At 51.3% G+C, this 27,335-nt stretch overlaps 2 protein-coding genes across 3 annotated transcripts; one reads left to right on the top strand and one right to left on the bottom strand.

The window, feature by feature from the left end:
• Positions 1-899: 899 nt before the first annotated feature.
• On the bottom strand, positions 900-10,846 carry ZFTA (zinc finger translocation associated). Its single transcript, XM_063316912.1, has 5 exons — positions 10,766-10,846; positions 8,509-9,000; positions 4,664-5,056; positions 2,809-3,231; positions 900-1,710 (listed from the first exon to the last, which is right to left on the bottom strand). The coding sequence occupies exons 1-5, from the start codon at positions 10,809-10,811 to the stop codon at positions 1,193-1,195; spliced, it is 1,872 nt and encodes a 623-aa protein (XP_063172982.1). The 5' UTR covers positions 10,812-10,846; the 3' UTR covers positions 900-1,192.
• Positions 10,847-12,422: 1,576 nt separating this feature from the next.
• Positions 12,423-26,062, top strand: SPINDOC (spindlin interactor and repressor of chromatin binding). 2 transcript variants are annotated; one of them, XM_063316837.1, is made up of 9 exons: positions 12,423-12,664; positions 14,154-14,220; positions 17,103-17,299; positions 17,665-17,949; positions 18,089-18,190; positions 19,238-19,330; positions 20,190-20,309; positions 21,151-21,201; positions 24,432-26,062. In XM_063316837.1, exons 3-9 carry the CDS (start codon positions 17,143-17,145, stop codon positions 24,863-24,865), a joined length of 1,242 nt encoding a protein of 413 aa, XP_063172907.1. In that variant the 5' UTR covers positions 12,423-12,664; positions 14,154-14,220; positions 17,103-17,142; the 3' UTR covers positions 24,866-26,062. The 2 variants fall into 2 exon arrangements, with proteins under 2 accessions (XP_063172907.1, XP_063172906.1); XM_063316836.1 differs by lacking the exon at positions 12,423-12,664 and adding an exon at positions 12,676-12,895.
• The last annotated feature ends 1,273 nt before the right edge of the window (positions 26,063-27,335 follow it).

Here is a 27,335-nt window from a genome sequence, read left to right as displayed (position 1 = left end):
GAGGTCACCATTATTCAGCTCCAGGGCACAGGAGAAACCAAATTCTCCCGTAGGGCCAAGGGAGGCGCTTTGGAATCGAAGGGCCCACTTTTTGCACAGCACGGTTGCAGGACTGAAAGCTGGCCTGCTGGAATAAGTGCCTTCCACCCTGGATGCCCTGTGCCAAATGCCACTGCAACAGCTCCAAACGTCAGGATGTTCCGCCACTTCAGCTCCCCACCGTCACGTTCCTCAGCAGCCAAGCCAGGCCAACTTTTACGCAAAGCCGCCTCCCAGCTGCACACACCTGCTATCTTTATTTTCTAACGCCTGCCCGAGGGCTTTCCCAGGGCGGAAAAAAACACGTTACCCGAGGAAGTTCCTGTGCGGGTTTGTGGCATGCAACTTCCCATTTTTAAAAAAACGAGAAACCTAAAGGCAGGCCCGTCCACAGGGGCCCTTAGGGTACCCTCCCCAGTCCAGGCCAACTGGGTTTTGGGTAGGGATTCTTCCCAACCTCGCTTGGAGCCCATTCCTACCCGGAGGCCCCGACCCTGAGCAACGACCCTCGTAAGGCAAGGATGTCTGTGGAAACTGCCGGTTGGCAGCAGCAGCTGCTGGCGTGCAGATTTGCCCTAAGCTAGGGGTATACCTCTTCATACAGCAACTCAAGAGTTAAGAAATAAATCACGTCTACAAGCCTGTTAAGTGCTTTTCTGAAGCAAAGTAGCAGGATACGGGAATTCCATGCGTGGCGGTTTAGCAGCTCACAAGCCTGCTCCATTTCGGATGATTGCAGTGTCTCTGACGATGGGCAAGTCTACCTCTCTTTTCCATCCTAACATCCTTCCTCGAAGGGGGACCCTCTGTTTTTTTTCTTTGTTTTGCTTTTCCCCAGCTCTCTGGCGCCTCAATGTACCGTCAGCCCCCCACCCCCGCCTTTTCTGAGTCAAAATCTTTGGAGCTCAGAGCCCCAGGAAGATGAAAAAGAAACTCAAAAACCCATTGCTGCTGAAACACAACATGCAGATCAAATGGATGCTCTGGAACAGAAGAGAAAGAATACTTTTTTTTTTTGGCCTCGGCATCCATTGTTCCAGTCGCAGATCTCCGAAAAAAACGAGCACTCCAAGCATCTCTGCTGTCCACAGCAGGAGAGGAGAAACCGACCCGTCCGCCGTTGTCCCGACCCCAGGGCCGTTCGGAACCACGGCTAAACCGCACAGACAGACAGCTTGTAACCCAAGGCCATTTTCCTGGCCTCCTCAACGTTCGGCTTAACATCCTGGCTTTCGGAGTCGGCCCCTGCGGCCGTCGCCTTGGGGCCCGGCTCCTGGCGATTCGAAACTCGGTCGTTTTCGCCGTAAGCGTCGAGGATGGTCTGTTTTTCCAGCTCTGTGTACTCCAGGGAGAACCGATGCACCTGAAGGATGTGCCGCTTGATCGTGCTGACTTTGAGGGTGGCCAGCGTGCCTCCGCAGACCATGCAGATCAAACCATGCTTCTGCTCGTCGTAGTCCATCAGGTACTGCACCCGCCAGCGGGGCTGGTAGTTTCGACGCTGGCTCCGCCGAGACGGGGTCCCGGTGGACAGGGATGCGGCCCCCGGGGAGGGCTGGGACAGGGCCAACCTGTCTGCTGCGGGGGCATCCTCCTCCCTCTTAGCAGTTGCCAAATCCTCTGGAGGTTCCTTGGGAGATGCAGGTGGCTTGTAAACACGCTGTGATTCCGCTGGAAAGCAAGAAAGGAGGGGAAGGGATGGTGAGCTTGCCGTGGATAGCTGCCTGTTTTATGCAAAGCGGCTGACGCTGGGCTCCCTTGCTGTTTATCCCCCTTTTAGCTTAGACCAGCCTTTCTCAACCTTTTGACCCTGGAGGAAACTTTACAATGTTTTTCAGGCCTCGGGGAACCCTGTCCATTCAGGCTCAAATCTAGGCCAGCAGTTACAACATTATTATATCCATTTCTTGAGTAGGCCTGTCTAGATGCATTAGCAGTGTTCTCAGACTGAAAACAAAGAACGAAACTTGCCTCTTTAATGGGAAGTTGCCCGAATTTGAAATAACTGTTAAAATAAATCGTGATCTCCCAGGGAACCCCTAGGGACCTCTCGCAGAACCTGAGGGTGCCACGGAATCCTGGTTGAGGAACCCTGGTTTAGACAGTCAGGGCCCCCCCTTTTCAAAGAATAATCCCCAGTTTTAGAAAAGAGACTATGAGCCAACGAAAGGGAGGCAGGCACCTGCGTGTGAGAGATTCTGGGGAGGCTGGGAAAGGGACAGAAGAGGAAGCAGACCTCAGCAGTCAAGCGACAGAAGGTGAGTCTGCTGGCGGCTTCTCTTAAAACCGCAACTCGGCCCAGGTGGCGAGAAAACCTGGAAGTGGCATTGCAAACCATCCAAAGAGACACTGCCTTAACAGAGTATATCCTTAATGGAGTATACCCTTAACGGGTATAACGGAGAATGAGAAATTCCTCCTCCAGTTCCCAAGATTTGTCCCCAGACCAGCATTAGGGGTTGAAGTCAGCGTACTTCTTGCTCCCTCCATCGTCACCCTGGGTAACCCTTCCAATACTTCGCGTATGGTTTATCTGCCCCACCGTTACAGCTGTTGCATTTCCCACTGTACAAAACAAAACCAACTCTCTTGCCACGGGGCCGCCCTCCCTCTGAAAGCGCCTGACTCACTATCGTGTGACCGTGGGGAACGCTGCAATGGTCGTAAGTGCGAGGAAAGGTCGTAAGTCAGTTTTTTCAGTGCCATTGTAGCTCTGGAAGGTCGCTAAACAGTTGTTAAGCGAGGACTACCTGTACACACGCCCCTTACCTTGGTCTACCTCAGCATCCGTTTCTGGCTGGGAGTCTTCAGCATCCGCCAGGCGGGCAACTTTCTGGCTCCACTCCTGCACGATCAGGGCCTTGACCTGGTGACTCAGTTGCGTGGAGTCTGGGTGCTTCTGCTGAATGTGCCTCTTGATGGTGCTCATCTTGAGCGTGGCCAAGGTGCTCCCACAGACCATGCACACCAGCCCGTGGCGCACCCCATTGTAATCCATCAGATACTCCACTCTCCAATGCTCCTGAAAGTACCGGCGGTGGTCTCTGCCACGTGCTGGAGCGCGAGGGCTGCTCTCTTCTGAGTCCCAAGGGCCAGCCTCGTCGATCCCGTCCTCTGCAGTGGGGTGATCTGGGGAAGCAGATGAGTCCAGCTCTTTCACGTTCAGATCCCGTTGGGTGGACGTCCCTGTTTCTGGATGGGTTACGAGAGGAAGATAAATAATGAGTTTAATTCCTGGAAATTGCCAGGGTTCTCCTGCCCTGCTTTCAAGGTTCTGCAATTTTCTAGAATAAAGAACGTTCCTAGCATCTCTGCCATGCCTGTTTCCTGACCTGGCCAACCTCAAAGGGCTGATAGCAAACTTGCATGCCTGTTCAAGTTTCTCTCTGCCCCACTGCATGCTGAACAAAATCAAGGCGGGGTTACCTTCAATTTCTTTCTCACCCTTCCCTCTTTCCCAGGGCCATGGAATCTTTTCTACAGGTCCTGCCTTGACCACTTGCTCATTCCTTCCCTATCCCTATCCCCAACGTCCATATTCCTAGAGGTTAAGCCACCAGGTTAGAAATCAGGAGACGGTGAGTTCGAGTCCCACCTTAGGCATGAAAGCCGGCTGGTGACCTTAGGCCAGTCCCTCTCTCTCAGCCCAGCCCACCTCACAGGGTTGTTGTTGCAGGGAAAATAGGAGGAGGAAGGCATATTATGTATGTTCCCCGCCTTGAGTTAGTTATAGAAAATAATAAAGGTGGGATAAAAAAAATCTAAAAAAAAACTTAGCAGAAAATGTGAACTCAGGTTCACTCAAGGCCTTCTCTGCAGTGGCTCCCACCCTCTGGAACATCCTTCCCCCAGAGATAAGGCAGATTCCATCTTTGGTGGTTTTCCGAAAACAACTTAAAACCTGGTTCTGCCATCTTGCCTGGGGGGAGGAAGGTAATCACCCTTGGAGATGGCTGGTGCCCTAAAATGGCCCTTTAGATACACACGAGTGGCTTTATTTATTTATTTTCAAACTTCTATTACTGCCCATCTTTCCCCAAGAAAGGGATATATAGTTTTATATCAACTATTGTCATCTGGATTTTATACTACATTTATGTTTTATATTATATTGTAATATTGTATTAGATAGGTATATTTATGTTTATGATATTTAATGTTTTTATTGTTTTCGTAAACTGTCCAGAGTCTCTCCTTTGGGGGGAGATGGGCAGTGGCAAAATCTGATAGATAGATAGATAGATAGATAGATAGATAGATAGATAGATAGATAGACAGACAGACAGACAGACAGACAGACAGACAGACAGACAGACAGACAGACAGACAGACAGACAGACAGAGATGATAGATAGGATGGATGGATGGATGGATGGATGGATGGATAGATAGATAGATAGATAGATAGATAGATAGATAGATAGATAGACAGACAGAGATGATAGATAGATAGATAGATAGATAGATAGATAGATAGATAGATAGATAGATAGATAGATAGATAGATAAAAACTCAGGCACTTAGGCCAAACAAAACAGCTGCTCCATTTGATTTCAAAATTTTACGGAGCAACGGGCAAGCCTGGGATGCGCTGGTTCTGCCCCGTCCCTACTTCTGTCTCACCTGCTGCTGTGCCCCCTGCATTTCTCCCCTCGGCCGCCAGCACCAAGGCACGGGAGTTCCACGCCTCCAGGATGGCCCCCTTCTCGGCAGGGCTGAAGCCAAGGGAGGTAGGGTGGGCATCCATCACGTGGCGCTTAATATCGTCCAGATTGAGGCTGGGCAGGGAGGAGCCGCACATCATACAGAAGAGACGGTTGCCCTGGGGATCGTAGTCCATCAGGAATTCACACTGGAACCAGCTCTGCAGTGACTGTTTCAAATACTGCTCCAGGCTCTGGGATTCTCCCTCCGAGGAAGATTTCAAGGCCAGGCTGGACGGCCGACGTCCCCCGCGGGAGGGAAGGGGACCTGGGCCATGGCGTCTCCGGCGACCTCCATCCAGCAAGAGCTCACCTGCGGGGAAGCAAGACGGGGCAAACCCAGGTAAATCTTTCCCATTCTCCAGCAGTCCAGAGCAGCCTTTCTCAGCCTTTTGACCCTGGAGGGACCCTTGCAATATTTTCCAGGCCTCGGGGATCCCCTGCACGTTCAGGCTCAAATCAGAAGTTACCAAATTATTATATTCATTTCCTGGGGAGGCCTGTGTATGTATATGCATTAAGTGTTCCTAAACTAAAAATCAAGAATGGAACTTACCCCCTTAATGGGAAGTTGCACCGATTTGAAATAATTTTTTAAATAAATCGGGATCTCCCAGGTGGCCTCTCGCAGAACCTGAGGGTTGAGAAACCCTGATCTAGGGCAACAATTAAACTGTTGGATTTGGATGGAAAATATTCAAGTTCCTGCTTGACCCCATAGCCCCCTAGGGGAATATCTCAGTCCAGCAGATCACACCACATTTTATGGGAATAAACTTAGAAGAAACCCCTCTGTACTACAGGGGCCACCATGAAACTTAATTTTAATCTTATTTAATTTACTTTTGAGTCAGTTAGGTGTGGTTAAGGCACCGGGCTAGAAACCAGGAGATCGTGAATTCTAGTCCTGCCTTATACACAAAGCCAGCTGGGTGACCTTGGGCCGGCCACTCTCTCTCTGCCCCAGGAAGGAGGCAATGGCAAACCACTTCCAAAAAGCCTTGCCAAGAAAACTGCAGCGACTTGTCCAGGCAGTCTCCCAGAATCAGACACGACTGAACAGATTAAAAAAAAAAACTTTTAATTTTGAAACATCGACATAGAATTCAGCCTCAGGGGAATGCTGTTTTCGCCCCATCTTTAAGTTAGATTTCTAGTCCTAATGTCAGCAATGAAAGACTGCCCTTTGACACGGGGAATTAATTTTGACGCCTCCACAGCACAGGGGTGGAAGCATGCCCAACCCCAAGATACCTGTCTTTAAGAACTTTGTTTTATTCTAAAAATCAGAGTTCGGGGTTGTTGTTTTTTTAAAAATAAGAAACCTATCTTGGCATTGAGCTGGAGGGTCAAGGACCGAAATGGGATGTGCCGAAAACCCCTTGTTGGCTGGGATTTAAACCGCTTTGTTGTCTTCCATTTTTCCTAACCCAGGACCCATCTTGAACCCTACAGGGACACACTTCCTTTTCATTTTAAAAAAAAAATCTGTTATTTCAATATTTAACAGCTGCTGTTGTTGCTCTCTAGGAACAGAAAGTTTTTGCTGTCCCAGCTGTTGCTGCACATCTGGAGCTACTGTGAAAATGCAGGTTCCGCCCTATGACTTACAGTTCAGACATACGACGGTCCCCACCAGACGTCTGTGATTTGAACAGGGCTACTTCCACCTTCAGGTACATCAGGCTGAAAAGGTGAACCCCCCCAGGAAAACTCATTCCCCCAGGCACACCGACTGTACTCTCTTTCAGAGATAAGCCCAGCTCATCTCCGCTCCGCTGTGCACTTGGCCTCTTCTGTCAACGGCTTCCCATCAAGACCGGCACAATATCTTTTTGGGGTTCTGCCGCCTTTTCTCAGTCCTTCTCCTCTTAAAATGTTTATGGCCCTGAAAACATTAGCCAGCAATTCTGTTTGGGGAAGATTAAGGAAATGGCGTAGGCAGAAGCTACTTTGGGATTACCTGTAAGTTGCTAGCAGGCAGGCAGGCAGGAAGGAGAGGAGGGAGGGAAGACAGGAAGGAAGGAAGGAAGGAAGGAAGGAAGGAAGGAAGGAAGGAAGGAAGGAAGGAAGGAAGGAAGGAAGGAAGGAAGGAAGGAAGGAGAGGAGAGACGAAAGGAAGGAAGGAAGGAAGGAAGGAAGGAAGGAAGGAGAGGAGAGGAGAGGAGAGGAGGGAAGGAAGGAGAGGAGAGAAGACAAGAAGGAAGGAAGGAAGGAAGGAAGGAAGGAAGGAGAGGGGGAAGGAAGGAAGGAAGGAGAGGAGAGAGGGAAGGAGGGAAGGAAGGAGAGGAGAGAGGGAAGGAGGGAAGGAAGGAGAGGAGAGGGGGAAGGAAGGAAGGAAGGAAGGAGAGGGGGAAGGAGGGAAGGAAGGAGAGGAGAGAGGGAAGGAGGGAAGGAAGGAAGGAGAGGAGAGGAGACAGGAAGGAAGGAAGGAAGGAAGGAAGGAAGGAAGGAAGGAAGGAAGGAAGGAAGGAAGGAAGGAAAGGAAAGGAAAGGAAAGGAAAGGAAAGGAAAGGAAAGGAAAGGAAAGGAAAGGAAAGGAAAAGGGAGATAGAGGAAGGAAGGCCACATCTCAAGTTACATGTAAATGAACCTGGGGAGACTAGTTATATCCAGTATTGTAAATCAATGCCATACATGCATTTTATTAAGAATTTTGCTGGAAGATACAATCCAGCAGAGAAGGATGAGCCTTGTAACAAACAAGAGAATGGCCATTCTTGTAATCTTACAGGCTTGTTATGTTGGCAAATGCCATCTTCCTATTGTTTGGGGTTTTTTTTTTCATTTTTGACCTTTATACACTGCCTCAGTCCGGTTGGACTCAAAGCACATTACAAGTCTGGAGCTACAATACGTCACTGCTTGGTTCATTCACCACACTAAATCAACATGCAGTTTTGTTCATTCGTTTTTGGGTGCAGGAAAAGGCGTGCAGCTAGCCGTTAAGGTATGAAAACCATGGGCAGAACTGGCAAATTGGGCCAATAGTGGCTGACATTTTTAAAAGAATTAAAATAAAAGCAAACAAACAACAGCTTGTTCAAGAAACCATGATTTTAAAGCATTCATCTCCCTCTAGATGATACTGTCTGAGGTTTTATTTCACTTATTTTTTTTAATGTTTTTCGATGTTAGCCACCCAGAGACATGGAGTAAGGCCGAGAAATTTGAGAGCTAGAGAGAAAAAGAGAGAGAATTTAGATAGGTGGATGATAGATAGATAGATAGATAGATAGATAGATAGATAGATAGATAGATAGATAGATAGATAGAATTAGATAGATATTGTGCGCGTGCCTTCAAGTCAGTGCTGACTCCTGGCGACTGCCTGGACAAGCCCCTGCAGTTCTCTTGGCAAGGTTTTTCAGAAGTGGTTGGCCATTGCCTCCTTCCCAGGGCTGAGAGAAAGGGACTGGCCCAAGGTCCCCCAGCTGGCTTCGTGCCCAAGACAGGACTAGAACTCACTGTCTGCTGGTTTCTAGCCACTTAACCACTATACCAAACTGGCTCTCTAGATAGATATTAGACAGCTGATAGATAGATATTAGAAATTACACAGAAATTAGAAAGCTAAATATTAGAAATTAAACAAACATCAGAAATTAGATTGATAGATATTTGATAGGCATCCAACATGAGAACGTCACCAATGGATATGTGCCTTCTGCATTAAACTCCCATGAATGGACTTCGGGGCTTCCTGCTCAAAATCCAAACCAAATCCGCCAGCCTGAAACCTGCCCCTCATTTTGGCCAGCCTACCGTGATCCGCTGGGGACGCGCCAGACCTTTTGGCAGAGTCCCGGGTCCCGTCAGTCTCCACTTCGAGGCCCAAATGAGCATCCCAGCTGTTCATGATGACCTCTTTCTCATGGGCGCTCCAAGCGAGGGAGTAAGGGTGCTTCTGCCGAATGTGCCTCTTGATGGTGCTCAGCTTGAGAGTGGCCAGGGAGCTCCCGCACACCATGCAGATCATGCCGTGCCGCGCCGCGTTGAAGTCCATCAGGTACTCGGCCCGCCAGTGCTCGTGGTAATACCGCCGGTGGTCCCGCCCGGGAATCCGGCTTTTGCCCGGTCTTGATGCTCGCGCTTCACAATGGTCCGAGTACTTGCGCCCTCCAGCCAAGAGTGCCACAGGATCCTTTTTGGCAATCCCTCGTAGCAAGCCGTTCCCGGAGGGGCGCAGGAGACGTCCGGAGCTTGACTCACCACTGTTCTGGGACTCAAAGGCCCCTTCCGGGAACATGGAGTCTCCTGGAGAGATACAAAGGCTCAGATTTACTCATTCAGTTATGGGATTTGCTACCACAAGAGGCGGAGCTGGCTTCAGAGAAGGTTGGACTGATTCACGGAAGTCCTGGGGATCAAGGGGTGGCCTCTGAAGGCCATCTGCTGGGACACTGGTGGGCTTCCTTGAACAGCTGGTCGGCCACTGCGAGAACAGACTGCTGGACTGGAGGGGCCAGAGGTTCAATCCAGCAGGGCACAGCTTACGTTCCTACATTCCTAACATGAGGTAGTGAAGAGTGGTCTATGAGATTCTCTACACCACAGCGCCCCTGTATGAGATGCTATTCCGTTCCTCGTTCTCCCCACACCTTCACGTCCAAAGCTTGTCTCTCGGCTTTCTGTGGCATTTCTTCCACTCTCAGTTGTCGTCATTCGTAGTTCTACAAATCTCGAGTCCCCAGGCTTTCTGATCCCTCTCTCTTGTGCATGGGTGGTACTGTTTTGACTAGGTAACAACACTGGAAATAGCAAAAAAATATACCCAAATGGAGCCATGCAAGGATGGTAGAGAAAGTGGGTCCTGAAGCAGCCAAAGGGGGCTTCCAAAGAGCGAGGCAGTCAATCTCTACATTTCGGATCTCTGGAAGACCTAGCAATCCATCAGGGCAAACCAGGCGAGATGGAAATTTAGACTGACGTAGCAAAGGACTTCTTCATGGGGAGGAGGAGGGAGAAGGAAGAGAAGAAGTGGTCATCGGTTCTTCACCGCAAAGGCCAAGTCCTTTCAGCAAGAAAGGGGCTCCTTTGAGAGACAGGGCCAAGGTTAGAACGGGAGGACTTTCAGCTAGACGATGCCAAAGGACGGTCCCTGGCCAGGATAACGAGGCCACCTCCCCACTCCAGGAATCCTCCTTTGCCCAGCCTACTTAAAAAGCTAAGCTGCAGCCCACACGCAGAGTGTTTCAGCCTGCACGTTCCTCTAAGACCAGGAACCAGGCCCTGGGACAGGAGGAGGAAGAGGGGAGTTGTTTCTTTGAAGGGGCGACCAACCAGAGAGAAACACCCTCGGCCGATGGCGGCACTTGCCCCGCAGTGCCCACGGGAGGAGAACACACACGCTGGGCATCGAAAGCAGGAGGGGGGACACGCTTGCCACCCGAACCTCGCGGCCCAGAGTCACAAAAGCCCCCGACCCTGCATTTTGACAGCAACCACCGAATGCTGCTGGCATCACTCGGCTGGGAAAGGCAGAAGTTTGAGCAAGTTGGGGAGCCAGAGCTGGAGGAGGGAGGGGGGACGCAGACAGAACCCCCTCTCTTGAAGAGGGTCCCCTGGTGGGAAAAGGGGACGGGCAGCAGAGCCACAGCCAGACTGCTGATGGAGTGGCCAGGCTAAGAAGCCCTGCGGAGGGGGGGGGACAACTTATTTCTGTTGCTGCTGCTGCTGCTGCTGCTGCGGGTGGTGGTGGTGGCTTCCTCCCTCCCTCCCTCGCACCCCTTTTCTGGGAAGGGGGCACCCCGGGCGGCCACCCCCCTCCCCATCCTGCCACCCCATCCCTCCCCAAAGGTTTCAGGCACACAGCTGAAGCTGCCGCTCTTTCGCAGCTGCAGCGCCCTTCCTCCGAGGGGGGACTGCCGGGGCAGGAAGACAGACGGGGGGAGGAGGGAGGGGGAGGCAGGGGGCGGAGGGGGGGCCACTTTCTACGCAGCCGGGGCCGGCAGGTGGCGTGGGTGGGGAAAGTGGGGCGGGGGGAGGGGAGGGCGCCGTCTGCAGGCCCTTTTGTTCTCACCTGCGTCCAGGGGCTCCTGTTTGATGGAGAGGCGGGGGGGCTCCATGCCCGCTCCTTCGGTCCGTCCGTCCGCCTCCCTTCTCAGGCATCCACCCCCCCGTCCCCCCACTTTGCCCCGATCGACCCCTCCCTGCCTTCTCCGGATCGCGCTCTCCCTCGATCCGTTGCAATTGCATGCAATTCACGATTTCCTCCCCCCACCCCAAAATAATAATAATAATGATAATGATAATAATGATAATAATGATAATGATAATAACAACAATTCCGTATCTCCGATCGATACCGCCACTAACTGCAACGAGAGCCGCGCGCTCGGCCAAAAGGGCCCCCTCCCCGCCGGCGGCCGAGGGAGGGAGCGAGCGGGCGGGCGAGCCAGCCAGCCAGCCAGGGTGGGGAAACCTTCCCCCCCGGGGCCCCTGGGGCTCCTTTAAAGGCTCCTGGGTAAATTTAAAGGGGACGCATCGTATTTCTGCAGCGGGGGTGGGGAGAGGGAGGGAGAAGGGGAGAAGAGGAACGGCGGGGGGGGGAGGAGAGAGGGAATCAAATGAAAAAATAAATAAATAAATAAATGGCTTGCACGGCCCTGAAGCCCCCCTCCTCTTCCTTCTCCTAAAATGCGTGCGGGTGTGCGCGCGTGTATTTTTCACGCACGAGGGTGCTGATCGCCCTTTGCTAGCGAAGGGGAGGAAAGATGCAGGATGTGGCCCCTGCCCTCCCCCCCACCCCCAGGCGCGCCCACCCACTCGTTGCCTTGCTGGAGAGGGAACCGAGACGCGTGCACGCGCCCAGATGTGCACGAGCCCAGTTCCTGGAACCCTAACCCTCTCCCTGCGGGTGGCGGGGGAAAGCGGGGGAGTCCTCCAGGGCAAGGGCCGTCTCCTACGGGACAGAGAGGCTACAGTGCCCATGCTCCACACGCAGCACAGCCGCCGGGGAGGCTGGGTCCGGGTGCCACCCGATTTGCAAGTCCTGGACGGTTGGGGGGCTGGATGGACGTTGCGGGAGGTGAGGCTGCTGGGTCCCCCCCAGCGACCAGAGGCCCAGCCCAGCGGGCCACGTCTGCCTTCCCCCTGCCGCAAGGGCGGGTTTTTCCTTTCCTCTCCGGTGGCTGGGCGAGGGGGCCGAAGTTCGACCGGTGAAGCTCACGGGGTTGCAATGCTGGGGAGAAGCTCCCTCGAGGCACGCTGTCAAAAAGGCGGAGGAGCTCAGGCACGAAAGAGGCCTGGGAACCCTTTGGAGCCCCTTCCCCTAATTAACTCCGGGATGGCCAACAGTCCCGCAGTTGAAACAGCTGGTTCACTCGTGGGATCGCTGGCTTCTGGGGGCAAAAGGCTCAAGGCCAGTCGTGCAGACAAATAGACCTCCATCTTTGGACGATCGAGTCAGAACCTCCCTGTGCAGGGGCAGCCTACCTGCAAGGAGCAGCCACTAGGAGGCAGGTAGAAACTGGGGAGGGCTCTCTGCTTTTTGTATGTCATTGCATTGTTTCCTCCTCCCCCCCAAAAAACGGAGGGGTTTCTCTTTGCAAAACAGGGATCGGGACAAGAGTCCACCACTTTGACCTCCTTTGCTGATTTCCTTCTTTTTCCCAACAAGTCTCTCTCTTCCCCTGCAGTTCCACCTTTTCCCCAAAAGATGGCAGCCGCTCCAGCCTCTCCAGCCTCTCTAGCCGCTCTCGTCCCCGCCCCCCACCCGGTCCCTTGACGCCGATTGGCCACGCGCCAGGCGAGGGGGCGGGGAAGCGAGCTACCACGCGGCTGGCGATTGGTTAAGCGACCAGGCGGCGAACATAGAGCCAAGAGCCAAGGAGAGCAGCCCGTACTATAGCTTTAACCGGAAGTGTGCCCTCCCTTCTTTCCCCTGCGCCGTCTAACTCCGTGGGCCGCTACCATAGAGGTGCGGAAGGATAGATCGGCCCATGACCGTCGCCGCTCACGCCGGAAGTTTCGGCTACCTCTGAGGGAGGGGAAGGCCCTTCGGACAATGGGACCATAGAGCAGCCGGGGAGCGGGAGTGGTCTGGCCGAGTGCGGCCGCTCTATGTGGCTGGGAGCCGCCATGCTCTATGATGCGCGGCGGGGGCCGCAGCCGCAGAAGCGTCGAAGAGGCCCAGCAGCTGCGCGGCCAGGTGGGAGCTCTCGGGATGGGGGGGGCGGGGTCTCCGGCCCCCTGCCCCACCACCACCTGGGGGTCGGGAGAAAGCCTGGGGGAGCCCCCTGAGTGGGGGAGGGGCTGTTGCTCTCCCCGGGGGTGGGGGCTTCTATTAACCCCCCCATTGCTCACCTGAGAAAGGGAGGGACTGAGGTAGCCCCCCCACACCCAGGAGTGCGTTCAAACAGGCCTTTGCGGGGAGGAAGGGGCTTTTTAATCTCCTCCCCCCGGGAGAGCAACCCCCCCCAGGGTTGAGGAAGGGGCAGGTATCTCCCCCCCCAATTTACAGGTGGGGAACTGAAAACTGTGCTTGTTGCATCCCCCCACCTCCCCACCCCATACATACCTGTTGCCCTCCCCCGCTCTAAATTCACCCCCACCCGACGAAAAACTGGAGTTTCTCCTTCTTTGGCAGTGCAAGGGGGTGGGGGGGCAATTCCATGCAGGTGCAAAATCACCTGGTTGAGTGGGGGGGCGAGGGTATGGTCTTCTCCCCATCCCGATGCATGGGGGGGGAAGGGGTCACCCACATTAAAGCAGCCCCCCCAGCTTTGGGGGAGGGGCTGGCTCATTCCCTCTTCATGGGGGGGTGGAAAAGCATCCTCAGGCAGATCTGGAGGGGTGGGCAGGGGGAGACGCTGGAATCTGGAAAAGGACTTTTAAAAGATGTAGGGAAAGGTTGGGGATTGTGGGGAGGCAAAATGCGTGGGGAAAAGCCTGAATATTCACCTGGGGGGGTGTCACATATTTAGGGGGTGTCGCATGTTTACTCCAAGCTGAAAAGTAAAACGAGATTCGTTGGCCTGGCTGCTTAAAAGCTCCAGAAAGGAATCCGAATGGAGCCCAGGGTGAGATGGCCAGAAAAAGCACTATCTGGTGGTACGTGGGTGGGTGCTTTTTTGGCAGGGGGTGGCAGCGAATTTGGAATCCAGGGAAAAGTAGAAAACGGGGTTGAAGGGAGGGTGTGTATGAACAGGTTTTGTCTGCTGGGACGGCGGGGGGGGGGGGGAGAATCTAAAATCTTGTTGAAAGAAAAGGAATCTTGGGAGATTAGGTTGCTATGCTGTGCATGTGTTTTGAGCAAAAGGTTTCTTTCTCACAGGCAATAAGTGAAATTCTTCTCTCTTTATTGACAAAATAAGCTTCCCTTTAGGATTTTTTGTCCTCAAGGGGTGGGCAACTAATTAAATCATCTTTTTTTCTCTCTCTGATTTTGCTTAATTTCCTTTGTTTAGTCAGCACTGAGTGGTTTCTGGTGCTAAGTCCTTCTGCTTATCCAGTCCAAGGAGGCCTCTGCAGCAGGTAAGAAGGTCTGAATTTGCACATTGCTGCTAGTCTCAGCAAGTGGTGGCACCTGGCTGACCAGGTCTCAGTTCAGAAGCTAAGTGGGGTCAAGCCATTTAGTGCTTGGATGGGAGATCTCTCAGAAATCCAAGATTTGTTGGTTAGATTAGGTCCCCCAGCCTTTCTCAACTTTTTGACCCTGGAGGAACGCTTGAAATATTCTTCTGGCCTCGGGGAACCCCTGCACATTCAGGCTCAAATATAGGCCAGAAGTTGTGAAATTATTATGTTCATTTCATGGGTAGGCCTGTGTAGATGCATTCACGGTGTTCTTAAACTAAAAATAAAGAAAGAAACCTCTTTAATGTGGTTGCCCAAATTTGAAATAATTTTTAAAATAATTTGTGATCTCCCAGGGAACTCCTAGTGACCTCTTGCAGAACCTGACGGTTCCACAGAACCCTGGTTGAGAAACCCTGGACTAGGAAGTAGAAAATCCTTGGAAGAAAACAAGGGCGACCACTTCCAAATTCCATGAGGTTCCCTTCCATCAAATACTGGACCACTTATGCCAAAGTTTGACCCACTTGTTGTTGCCCTCCAACTGCGATCTGTACGATAGACACAATTAAAATAGTTTGCATTTCAGTTATTTTTAATCTTTGAGTAGAGGTCACTTCTTTTATTTATTTCTAAAAAAAAAAATCCTGCATGAGAAAACAGTGATTAGAAATGGGGGTCTTTTACTTGATTTTTAAAAAAAAATCATACTCCCCAAGAAGAGCAGGGATGATTGGATTCCCACCGTACATTAAAGCAGGCTAAAATGGGGTTGGGCGGTGTGTGGTCCAGTGAGTTGGGCCAACCTCGCTTGTGGTCTTTGCGGGTTGGGTGAATCCTGCTGCCAGATGAAGCTGTAAAATGATTTCTTTGTTTGGGGCACTAGAAGTGTGGGGAACACAACAACTGTGGTTTGGTTTTAGTGTGTTGTATGAACACCGTTGATGGGTTTCTTCGAGCACGCTCTCCCTCTCCAGTTAGTTAACAGCACTGCCCTCGCATTCCTTCAGATCATGGTATGAAAAAATGCACGGCATGGAGAGTCCTTGTCGAGTGGGGAGGCTGTATAAACTGACTGAATGAATAAATAGGTACCCAGCTGGGCTCCCTCTTTCTCCCCTCCTCCGGATCTTGTATAGTGCAGATTCGGTTTCACTCCATTTGTTCCACTTTAGTTTCCATGTTGAAAATACAAAGCCGCCTTTGTCTCTTCAAGATAAGCACATACCTTTGAGGTTGAGGAATGTAAAAGGGAGGGAAAAGGCAAAAATTGATGGCTCGTTTCAAAGCAATACTGCAAGACTGTTTTGTTTTGTTTTGTTTTGTTTTGTTTTGTTTTGTTTTGTTTTGTTTTGTTTTGTTTTGTTTTGTAGACCCTGGTTCTGCTTATTTTGCTCATCCCTCGTTAATCCTTCCCCTCTTAACTTGTGTAGTAAGTAAGTAAGTAAGTAAGGCAGGCTTCTTTATCTGTGAGAATCTGTGTGTGCTTGGGGGAATTCCAAAATCATTACCCTTCTTAGAGAATCTTTCTGAGCCTGGAGTCTTCCACACAGTTTGGGCACTGAGTCCCATCATGCTCTGCCGGCATAATTGGTGACTAGGGGTGCCGTAGTCCCACATCGCTGAAGAGCAGCGGGTTGGGGAAAAGCAAATCTGTTTAATGACTGGAAGATTTCTTGAGCACGTGCTGGGGAAGCCCAGTGTACAAAACTGGATGCACAGATGTTAGGCTAACAGACTCTTGGGGTCCTTGACCTCTGTCAGCAACAGAAGAGGCCTCGAAACCCGCTTGGTATTTTGTGGAACATTCCTTGACTTTTGTGGGTTAAAATGCCTTGGCAGCAGGCTGGGATATGAATGCATTAAGCCGGTGATGTTTGTTGAGAAGAACTTCAGTTGTCTGCTAATGCAGGCTTGTTGTCTGCTAATCGCATGCTTATTTTAAGAAGAGTAGGGATCCCTGTAAAGGCAGCGTGAGCCAAGTGGCATCTCTCTCATTGTCGGCTGCTGGTACGTTTGCAGTAAAACCTGTAAAGGAAATCTGCCAGTAGTCTATTTCTCTGTCTAAGCCTCTCTCCAGCCCCTCTATTTTGCAAAAGATCCCAAAGATTAGGTACCAGACAAAGACAGACCTTCCTTAGCTAGAGACATATTAAACCAGATAAACTGGCGTATTATACAGTTGGTTTGTTGAACATCCAGAGGACATCAGACTGGGGAAAGCTGTAGAGAGTAGGGGGGAAAATTCATGCTACGCTATTGTGTTGTTTTGCTGTTGATTTAGTGCCTTTGAGGATCCGCCTCTTATGGTTTGTTTGATGTGGTTTATGGCTTGGCACAGGGCGTGAACGCAATGATTTGTGGCCTATTATCAGCTGGGTTTCAACAAACTATGGCTTACTGGGGGGTGAAACAGCTCTAAAAGAGATGTCAGTGTCAGGAACAAGACTTAATTGTGATACCTTGATTTAAAATGAAAATATTAGGTGATACCCGACTTGGTATACAGGCACCTTAGTGTGTGTGTAAAGATAGTCGTCCCCAAGCCTGTCTCTTGTTGACTGCATTATATGACCATGCGATTTTCTTGGAAATAACATGGAAGTGATTTGCCTTCTTCTGGGAAGTTTTTTCAACTTCCTAGCAGTCTCCCATCCAAGTATTAACCAAGCACAGCTCTGCTTAGCTTCCCTGAATTGGCTAAGATCATCCAGATGCTGCCTCTCCTGTGATGCTGGTACAGTGTCGGCGTGTTTTTCCCTGGTAAGGGAAAGAATAATTGGCAGCTGTGGAGTACTTCCTTTCTCCTTTGGTGAGTGGTATTTCTGATTCTTCCACAGTTGGGATTTGGGGTGTCCACTCTGTACCTCCAAACCTCTCATGGCGCTGAAGGCAGAGACCCCCCTGGCAGACTACACCGAGGTCTCTTCGGCCATCTCACGCTTCAAGGAGAAGGGGAAATCTGCTGCTGATTCTCGGCTCCTCATCTGTCCCTCAGTGAAGCAGGATGGGGCACGTGTAAACCCTGTGGATAAAGGTGGGGAACGTCTCCCACAAGGCAAGCATTTCTGCGATTACAGGCCGCCCATCTCCAGCTTAAACTTCCATTGCCTGAAGCATTAAAACTAAATTGGATGAGACGTCCCATCCCTAAAGCAACTGAGTATCTTCTATTGCAGTGTTTCTCAAACTTGGCAATTTTAAGACGTGTGAACTTCAACTCCCAGAATTCCCTAGCCGGCATAGCTGGCTGGGGGATTCTGGGAGTTGAAGTCCGCACGTCTTAAAGTTGCCATGGTTGAGAAACGCTGTTCTAATGCTTAGAGAAGGAATGTGGGTTGTAGAACTCTCTCTGGGTATAGTATCGGGCTTCTTTTTCATGAAAACCCCATTTCCCCCCAGAGGAACATCCAGTTTCAGAGTCTGCTGCCCCAGCTGGCCAGGAAGAGCCTGGACTCTCCTGGAAGCAGGAATACTTGATAGCCGAGAGTTCAGATCACGGGCGGCTGGTATGCATGGTATGCGGCGGTGTCTTGACTGCCTCTGGCCCCACGGCAGCCCGTCAGCACATTTTGCAGCAACATGCCCATTCGCTGGACTTCAGCCTGGAAGAGAAGCGTAACATCCTGGAGGCCTGGAGTGAAGGGGCTGTACTTCCCGAAGTAGAATCACCGACTTCCTCGGCAGGTAAGCAGCTCCCCACTCTGCTGTTCTTGTTGCGTTCCCCGTGCCGATTGGAACTGCCGAAGAGGTGTGCCTTTTGCAACAGACGGCCTGGTCCCGCGCTTACAGCCTCTGATTCCCTTTCTGACCATTCCCACCCCAGGCGGTCCCAGCGAGAACAAGCGGCCTGCCGAGATCGAAGTCCTCCTTGATTCGGAGGAGCAGCCGGTGAGCCGGAAGCGCGGGCCCGTCAAAGTGCGCTGCGGTGAGTGCTGGATCACAGAGATGGTGGCAGCTGCCTGGAGCAGGGTTTCTCAACCTGGGTTGCGTGGCACCCTCGGGTTCCGCAAGGGGTCCCTGTGGGTTCCCTGGGAGATCACGATTTATTTTTAAAATTATTTCAAATTCAGGCAACTTCCCATTAAAGAGGCAAGTTTCATTCTTTATTTTCAGTTTAAGGACACAGTTAATGCATCTATACTGGCCTACCCGTGAAACGAACAATAATTTTGTAATTTTTGGCCTATATTTGAGCCTGAATGTGCAGGGGTCCCCCAAGGCCTGAAAAGTATTTCCAGGGTCAAAAAGTTGAGAAAGGCTGGCCTAGAACATCCTTTTCAGACCCAGAACCTCGCTGAACCCTGGTTCCTCGCTTCGGATGTTCTTTACCACCCAAAACTGCCCCCTCCAAGTCTGCCCCGAGAAGCGAATGTTTTCAGACCAGCTGCACCTGACCTTGTTGTGAACAGTTACGCTCCCTGCCCTGGGAATCCATTTTGTGAGCGCGCTTGTGACAGGCTCTCAAAATTCCTCCCTGTCTACTGGCTGCCAAAGGTTCCCTATCCCTTAGCAAGGAAGAGAAGCCTCAGCTGCCAGGGCTGATCTAAGAAGGCAGGTAAAGAAAGCCCTTTTTCTATGCAGCTATTAAAGGTGGGGCCTTCCTGTTGCTGCTCAGTGACACCTCCCAGCATCCCTTGCTGTAGGCCATGCTCTTGGGGCTTCTGGGAGCTGTAATTCACCACCTGGAGAGCCTCAGTGCTCTCCTTTGGCTGGATTTGTGCAAGAAACTTAATTCAGGCTAATATAATCTTTACCAGCCGTAGCAAGTGCCCTGAACGTAGCCGCAAAAATCTCTGAAATGCCTTGGCAAGTGTTTTGTGTGAACACTGCTGCTTCCTAACTGTGTCTTAGCTCTTGTGGGCCTTGGTTCTCCTTTGCCATAAAATTGGGGCCCTGCCCCGACAAAGCTGCCCCACCATTCAAGGCCCACAAAGGAACTCATGCTGTCGTCTGATCTCTTCTCTTTTGGTAGAAGGCATGCACTTAGAACCTGAACGGCGAACTCAAGTTCGACAGAGGCTGCCTGCCAAAGATTTGAGGAGTCAAGAGCCCGTGGAGGCTGCAGGTAGCACAGGGTTGCCTGACTGTCTGCCCTTGGGACGAGCTTTCCAGACACATGGGGCACCTGCCTTTCTGAATCCCATCGTCCTGTCTGTCCCCCCTTTTATGCCACTTTGTGAGCACTCTTAATGCTAAAACAAAAGCTGATTTGTTCAATAGACTTGGAAGGTCTTCCTCCAGCCTTCAAAACTCAAGATCCTAGCCCTTATGAAAGCAAAGGGAAGCTTGAAAGCCAACCAAGTTGGAGGGGGGCGGGTTGACTCCATAGAGATTATAAAAAGTGGACTTGGTCAGAAATGGAGGATTGCATCTTTGTGTAACTTCCAGCAAAAGACATTTTGTGAAATAGCTTGTCGCGAAATAGAGGCTTTGGGTGGTCTTTACAGAATTTATGCCCATCCCACAACTTGGCTGTGCTTCACACTGAACGTACCCTTCCTCTCTTTGTGCGTATCACAGTCGTTTTTCTGCACCTTTTGAACTCCCTGCCTGTTAATGTCTCTAGTCCTCAAGGTTCTGGAGGAAACAGTGAAAATGTCCTTCGATTTATATATGGCTTGGAAATCATAGAATCATAAAGTTGGAAGGGACCTTGGAGGTCTTCCAGTCCAACCTGCAGCCCAAGGCAGGAAGGCAGGAATCCTCGTGCCAGAATAAAATGAGGATTTTTATTGGATTCGGCAGGGAGAGAGCAGTGGGAGAGGTCATTAGGCTAATTGATATCCTGCCTTTTCAGATTAGATTCCTCCTTCACCAGGGGGCTGGGCTAGAAACCATTCGGGTCCCTTCCAATATTAAGTCTCTGGCTTTCTGAGAATCAGCCATCACTGCGTTCGGTTTTTCTCATTTGCTTTGCTCCCTAGGAAAGGAGTGGCTCTCAGAATGTGGACTTCCCGGTTCAGCGCCTGCTGAAATCCGGATTTTCACTGACGGCTCCTTCCCAGCTGGATTCACCTTGAAGCTGTACTGCCGTTCTCAGCCCGGTGGGTAGAAACTTTGGGGCAGAATCAGTCCTGTTTCTCATGGCTCTGAACATATTTGCACAACTCCCTACACCCGAATCACCGATAAGGCTTTTACCTATGACTGCCGTACCTGACTAAGCTCGGTCAGCCAGCTGCCCTCCGCGTGGGCCGGTATCCTGGTCCCTGGCTGGCAAACCTCTTCTATCCTGTATTTTAAATAAAAAAGTAAAAAAGAGATTGTATGGATGGAGCGGCTGTTGCTGCCTCCCATTTCTGTGCTGGAGAGCAGCAGAAGTTATTTTTTTAAGCTGTACACTCTCTGCCCTCTGGGTCTGAGCAACAATCGGAGCCATGGTGGAATTAAAGTAGTTCCTCCTCCTCCTCCTCCATTACTCGTTAAGTAAATCTACTCATTAGAACAAATCGTAGTTAAAGGCCTCATTCAAAGCTGCGGTTTAACCCGTAGTCCAGGTTCAAGCATCATGCCAAGCTTAGCCATAGAAGGTAGCCCCATTGGCAGATCCTCTGCCTCAAAATATAACCTGAGCTTCCTCCTGACCATCACACTTTAATTTTGTTCATTTTTTACTCTCCGTGTATGTTGTGGTTTGCCCGTAGCTTTAACTCCGCTGCAGTTTTGTCACAGGTCTGTAAAGAAACACACAGCGTTTGTGCCCAGGCATAATCGCCTGTCCCCAAAGAGGCTGTGCCCTTTGGGCATTTGGGTTGATGTTTGTTCCCCAAAGCTGCAGAACACATCTTTTCCTGGGCCATGAAGAAGTTGCCTGGGGCGACAGGAAGCTGAGCATTTGGGTTGTGTGCATCCGACAGTAACAGCTGCGATATCTTTCTGTTGTAGAACCGTCCCGGGGCTCTGGAGCTAAGCCCAGTACAAGGAAGCGAACAGTGGGTGAGCATGGATTTTTGTTCATCTGAGATAGTGGGTATTTGTTCCATGTTAGAACATCCTCAAATGGGCCGCAGGGATTGTCTTTCCCATATTTTAGATCAAGCTGCATTTCACTGGCCAGGAAGGCATCAGCAATGGGTTCCCCATGCCAGTGGTCACTCATTTTGCCCAGGTAGACGAAGTTCCTCTCCATTACAAGGAAGGAAGATCCCTGTTTTGTGCATTGGTCAGTTGAATATCAGCACTGAATCTAATTAAGAACTTGTGGCTGTTTCTCTTCAAAAAAAAAAAAAAAAAAGTTACTGGTCCTCATTGTTTTAGAAGAATGAATTGCAGGGGAACTGGAAGAGTTTGCAGAGAATTCTGGTTTAGCAAGCAAAGATTAGGTTAAGTGTAATAATTGTACACAAAACAGGGAAGAGAGGTAAATCAGCATTTGACTCCACTTCTTGCTTCGCATAGACTCAGTCCTTATAGGTAGAAAGCTCATTTTGGAAACATGAGCAGCGCCTGGTAAAATTGTAGGTGCCCAACGTCAAAAGCGCGCTGCCGCTAGATCTGGCCAGAACTCCCCATCCAGTCTAACTAGCTGTCTCCTGAAGGCCAACCTTGGCCATCCGGGAAGTTCACAAACGTGGAAAAGAAGACAAGTGTTTTGCTCCCCTGCGGAGACCATGCATGATTTCAGAGGCTGTGCATTGCTGTAAAGAACAGCAGCTGTTAGTCCAAATCTTTGAATGTAGCAGTATAGAAGGGTGAGGAAATAGTGGGTTAAAAAAACAGACTGGCCCTCAACTTTCAGTCTGTGGTGCATATCTGATGGGAGGGAACTCCACAGTTTAATTCTGGGTGCTTTGAAAAAAAAAACCCATTTATCTCCTGAATCTCCTCACCTCAAGTTGTGTGCAGAGAGGGAACGTTGCTCTGCGTTCCTTGTATGTACCACCCTCTCATGCTTCCGGGCAAAAAGTTGCCGAATCAGGGTTTTGGGCAGTTGGGGTATGGATCCGCTGTTGCTGGGTTTTTTTTCCCCTTCCTCCTCCAGTGGGGAATTTAAGGCAAATAAATTAATAATAGAAAGCTGAAAACTAGAGATCAGATGCGCCCCTGGCTTGGGCTACTGAATTTTAAAAGGTGTCTGGATTTGGCTTGTTCGCACGCAGAGATTTAGAATCGCTACAGGGAGGAGTCAGGTGAAGCCAAATTCCTGGGAACAAGGGATTTTTATCATCATCATCATCATCATCATCATTCACAAGGTCCCTTGTTTTCCCTCTCCCTTTCTGATATTAATAGCAATCTTTACCATAAGGAGTTGAGAGAGCTGTTTTCCCACCAATACTTTGAGCTAGCTCTCTGTTCAAATGCAAAATATTGGGGAAGCTTGGCCCTGAATTGGCAGTTTAAGAGCTATCGGCCTTGCAAAAGGCTTGTTCTACTGGCAGTGAATATTGCTAGAAAGTTGTGGGGGGGTGTCTTCCCCTTTCCCTGCCCCTGGTACAGGAGGATGTGGCTGGCTGTTGCTGTTCCCCTGCCTTCCTGGGTTGCCTTAAGATCCTTTAAGGACGTATGAGGAAGCAGCATGGATATCCAGCAGTCTACCCATTAATTGGAAATGAAGCTTTGCAAGCATCGCAAATTGCAAGCTGTTTCCTGCATGAGAACTAAGGAGCCTGCAGCCTTCCAGCTGTTAGGATAGCACCTTTCTCCCTTGGCTGTTCTTGAGCTGTGGCAGGTTGCAGGCCAGAAACATCTGGACACCTGGCCAACATAGTGCTTCATCTTTTGTTCCATTTTTCATCCATCTCTTGTCACCCAGGGGTATGATTGCTTCACATTTATGAGCAAAGTCCCTGCGAGGTAGGCCAGGCTCAGAATGAGCCTGGTGAAGGCTTAATATCGGGTATGAGCCTGGGAGAGGGTCTGCTCACGAGCAAACAAACCTGTTTGGGGCATTGCGCTCTTTTCTTTGCTAAATGTTGTGTTCAAGTGGGCTGTATGATGGCTTGCATGCCACAGCAAGCCAGCTTTGCTTCAGGCCCAGCCTGTTGAATTAGCAGCAACTGACTGATTTCACATGCCATGTCCTAAATGAGGCAGACCATATTGTGGCCTGCATCTCTGGGAACTATCATTCCCTGCATTTTTGGACACTCCACACATCTAAATGTTTCTCCTGGCCATTGTCACCAACAGACAACTTTTTCTGTCCCCCACGGAGTTGTAAGCGCACCAAGCGGTGTGTCAGTACTTTAAGTTAATTAAGAATTTAAGGCAATCACATTCAGGGAGGGAGAGTAAATTCAGAAGAGGTGGGTGGAGAAAACAACGTGGCTTCCCATGGCTTGACCAGCTGGGGTTGGATCGGTTGAGATGGCGAGGGGGGCAGGGGGTGGGAACGGCAGAGACAAAATGGGCCAGCCCATAACTTTGATGCCACTGGGGCATCTCTGGGGGCTGCGTCTCTTGAGTCCCAGTGCTGTGGTTTTCAAGCCCCCAGGAACACATCTGCCCTTTTCCCGTCACCCAGGCTGGCAAGGGATGCTGAGATTTGTGGCTTGACCATTCTGGAGATTGCTACCCTTCCTTATGTGTGTTCTTACTTACACTGACCACCAGGAGGCAGCGTGGGACTATATGGGACAAAACCGGTCACATACTGTCTCCTGATGGTCAATAGAAGTCCTCACTTATCAACTACGATAGGGACCAACAATCCCGTCACTAAGCGACGCAGTCATAAAGTGAAAAAATCACATGCTGCACCCAACTTTCGACCACAGTTTGTCAGTTCTGGCTGCGGTCATTAAGCGAATCACAGTGGGTTGTTAAGCGCGATGTCATGTGACTGCAACTTGCTACTTCCTGCCAGCTTCCCCACTGACTTTGCCTGTTGGAAGCTGGCCGTGAAGGCTGGGATGCTGCAACCGTTGTAAATGTGCACCGGTTGCCAAGCGCCTGAATCACAATCCCGTGACGGCCGCAACTTCGAGGACCCGTCGTAAGTCTCCTTGTTCAGCACCGTTGTAACTTCAAACAGTCGCTGAACGAGTAGACGTTAAGTGAGGGCTACCTGTCAAGTTGTTTCCAAGAGGGGGGTGGAAGTTATGCAAAACCTCATCTGGGCAGACAGGATGTTGGGTAGCATCCGACTCTCTTCGCCCAGAGTGTTTAAGGTGGACTGTATGAGCCGATCTGATAGATTACGCACGGCCTGCCTCTTTTCCCAGATCGTGACTGCTCCGTGCCTCTGCTGCGGCTTCACTCCAGGGACGCTGCCGGTCACCTCCGCCCAGGCCAGGACGCCCTCACCCCCCCTTGCCCGCTGGGCAGCTCCACTGGCAGCAGCCCCAAAGACTGTGGGGCAGCTCAGGGGGCGGGCAAGCAGGGGACCCCTGTGGGCAAGGAGGCCTCCCCTCTCCTAGGCAAGAGCTTCAACCCCACCTGGCGCGCTCGCTTCCTGGTGGACTTCGATGCCGCCACCGGCCACCTGGTGTGCATGGTATGCGAGTACCCGCTGAGACGCATCTGCCTGGCCACCGTCAAGCAGCACATTCTCCAGTGCCACGCCGAGACCCTCCAGATGCCTCGCGAAGTCCGCCGCACCATCCGCGAAGTCTGGGAGAGCAGGGGCCAGCCAGCCACCCAAGTCCCGAGGAAGTGAAGCGCCGCCGGCCCTCCACCCGCTGCGGGAAGCCGAGAGGAAGGAAGTGTCGAAGAGGACGGAACTCTGGACCAGGCCTAGGGGCGGAGCACAAGGAAAGGAGGCCCCACCCCTCCTCAGAAGCCCCGCCCCAGCGCCACCACTCAGATCTCCCTTGCTGGCAAAAATAAGCAGCACCCCGGCAGACCCTGCCGCAATTCTTCGGCCGTAGGACTCGCACCATGCTTATTTTTTGTTTCTCAATTTTGCTATTCAGGCCGAAGCCACTCTGCCTTCTCTCTGGCCCCTCCCGCCCCCTGCCTTCTTTCTCACCAGCACAGCTCCATGCCGCAGTGGGTAAGGAAGACGGAGAAGGAAGGCACTGAATCTGCCAGGGGAGATGGGAGCGCCTACCACTGCCTCCCCTTATTCAGGGACGATTTAAGAAAAGAAAAACTCAGGGGAACATCTTTTTTGAGTTGCTGTTGGCCCCTCTTCCTCGCCCCCCCCCTTTTTTTAACTTCTGTTCCCGTGAAGGCTGCAGGAAGGAATAGACACGCTAATTGCCTGAATTTGGTGGTGGAGAGGACGTTTCGTCGCAGCCGAGGCGTTTGTCTGCCGCGATTAAAGGGACACCGGGCGTGCCGGGGCTTCCGGATTTGACAGACGGGCTGAAACTTCGGCCTGGGCCTTTGCGCGGATTAAAGACCCGAAGGGAGCAGTAAATTATTTTTTATGATCGGCTGCAGCTTTTTAGGTCTCCTTCTGTCTACGTACTACGTTCTGAGCTCTGTGCTTCAATCACCGCTTTGCCCGTTCCCCTGCAGGGAAGGAAAGGGATTTCTCTTTTGTTTTGTTAGAGAAGGGGGGCCAGATCCGCAAGTCAGGCTGATGGTGGTGTGTTCCGCCAAGCAAGCCCTGGCTTGGTAACCACATGCGAACAACCGGCATCTCTGTGTGTGCCTTTATTATCCAGGTGACAGGCAGCCGTTCAACAGGTGCGAGCCCCAACTCGCAGCAGGGCGGCACGCCCGTCTGAGAAAGAAGCATTTATTCCTTTATTCAAAGGTGGGCTCCGGCTGGAGAGGAAGGCAGGTTGACATAACTGAGCTGGATCTTAAAGGTAGAGGAAAAGGGGTCGGTTTCCTATCCTGCCGTTCTGTCCCAGGGACGAGCTCGTTAGCGCTGCTGCTAATTACAATAAAACCACTGAAAACCTCTTTGGGTTGCCGTGCGATTCCGCAAGCCGCCACTGGGTGGCGCCTTTGGCTGCACAGGGGGCCAGCGAGGGACGGACTCTCCGAGAGGATCGGTCCAAGGATGCTCCCGCGTCATCTGAAAGCAGCAGGACCTTTGCTCCTCCGGCCTGATCCCGGCAAAAGATGAACGGCAGCGAAGGTTTTAGCGGAAAAGCTCAACCAGTTCCCAGAAACCCACACGTCGCAAGGCAGACTTCCTCCTGCCTGTGGCGTCCTTGGTGCTCCCTGAGCCTTGCTGTTTCCTCGCAGGCGTTTCAGTGCCAGGCCAGGCAACGTCTTCAGTGCTTTTTCCTGCCTGCACAGCCAGGCATTCTGCATAGAACTGGAAATAGCAACTCCTCTAGGGAAAACAGTCCCCCCCCAACCCCCCAATAAACACAAAGCTTTGTCAAATATCGGACGTCTCTTCCCAGCTTGAAGCCAGCCATGGAACAGCAGGCAGGATTGGGTCAGGCTTCTGTGAAGCGTGAATCAGACCCACCGCCCTTTCCCGTCCAAAGCCGCCGCAGCAGAGGTCATGGAGTTGAACAGGCCCGGCCCTCCCCCTCCGAAAGAGAGTCTCATTACAAAAGCAGAAATCACATTTAATAAATTAAGTGAGGCCTTTACAGTCGGGCCTAATAAATAACAAAGGCGGGGTCCAAAGAGAAACGGCAGGCAGGAGGGGGGACCGAATGGCAAGAGGCGGGATTTGAAGTACAAAAGTCTAAAAAGTGGGAACGGAGGAATGGCACTCGCTAGCTGCCCCTGCCACCACAGGGGAGGGGGGGTACTGGAGATGCCTCGCAGCCACCAATTGGCTCGGTCTGGGGAAAATCTAAGCAAGGCCAGGAGCACAGGTTGATGGAGGCAGGTGTGTGCGCACACATGCACGTACAAATCGGCCAGCAGCTTCAGTCGCTTTGAATTGGGCATCCTGTGCATTCAGTTTTTTTTTTCCTGAGTCCTGTTTTCAGAAACCGAATTCGTGTTTCCAAATAGAGCCACCATTTCCCGAGCCCTCCCCTCTGAAAACACAACGAGGCTTCCAGGTAACTCAAAATATTGAGGGGAAGCAAACGATGTGAATTCGCTTGCCAAAGAGGCTTCGAAACGGTTGTTTTTCATGGCAATCTGGAGTGCCAGGCTTAATTGGCAGCCCCTCCCTAAATTGCCAATCCCGCTGGCCAAATTTATTCAGTTTATATCCCTCCCTCTGCCAAACCCCGCCCAATTTGTTTTCATAATGATCC

Source organism: Candoia aspera, chromosome 17 (genome assembly GCF_035149785.1).
Source record: "Candoia aspera isolate rCanAsp1 chromosome 17, rCanAsp1.hap2, whole genome shotgun sequence".
Lineage (NCBI taxonomy): Eukaryota > Metazoa > Chordata > Lepidosauria > Squamata > Boidae > Candoia > Candoia aspera.
This window is presented reverse-complemented; position numbering and strand designations above follow the sequence as displayed.

Coding starts and splice junctions, on each gene's coding strand:
- SPINDOC (XM_063316836.1), top strand. CDS start 12,808: ATGTGGCTGGGAGCCGCCATGCTCTATGATGCGCGGCGGGGGCCGCAG. Junction 14,221..17,102: donor CAAGGAGGCCTCTGCAGCAG/GTAAGAAGGTCT, acceptor ATTCTTCCACAG/TTGGGATTTGGGGTGTCCAC. Junction 21,202..24,431: donor TACAAGGAAGCGAACAGTGG/GTGAGCATGGAT, acceptor CTCTTTTCCCAG/ATCGTGACTGCTCCGTGCCT.
- ZFTA (XM_063316912.1), bottom strand. CDS start 10,811: ATGGAGCCCCCCCGCCTCTCCATCAAACAGGAGCCCCTGGACGCAG. Junction 5,057..8,508: donor CGCGTCCCCAGCGGATCACG/GTAGGCTGGCCA, acceptor GCTTCCCCGCAG/GTGAGCTCTTGCTGGATGGA. Junction 1,711..2,808: donor GGATGCTGAGGTAGACCAAG/GTAAGGGGCGTG, acceptor CTTGCTTTCCAG/CGGAATCACAGCGTGTTTAC.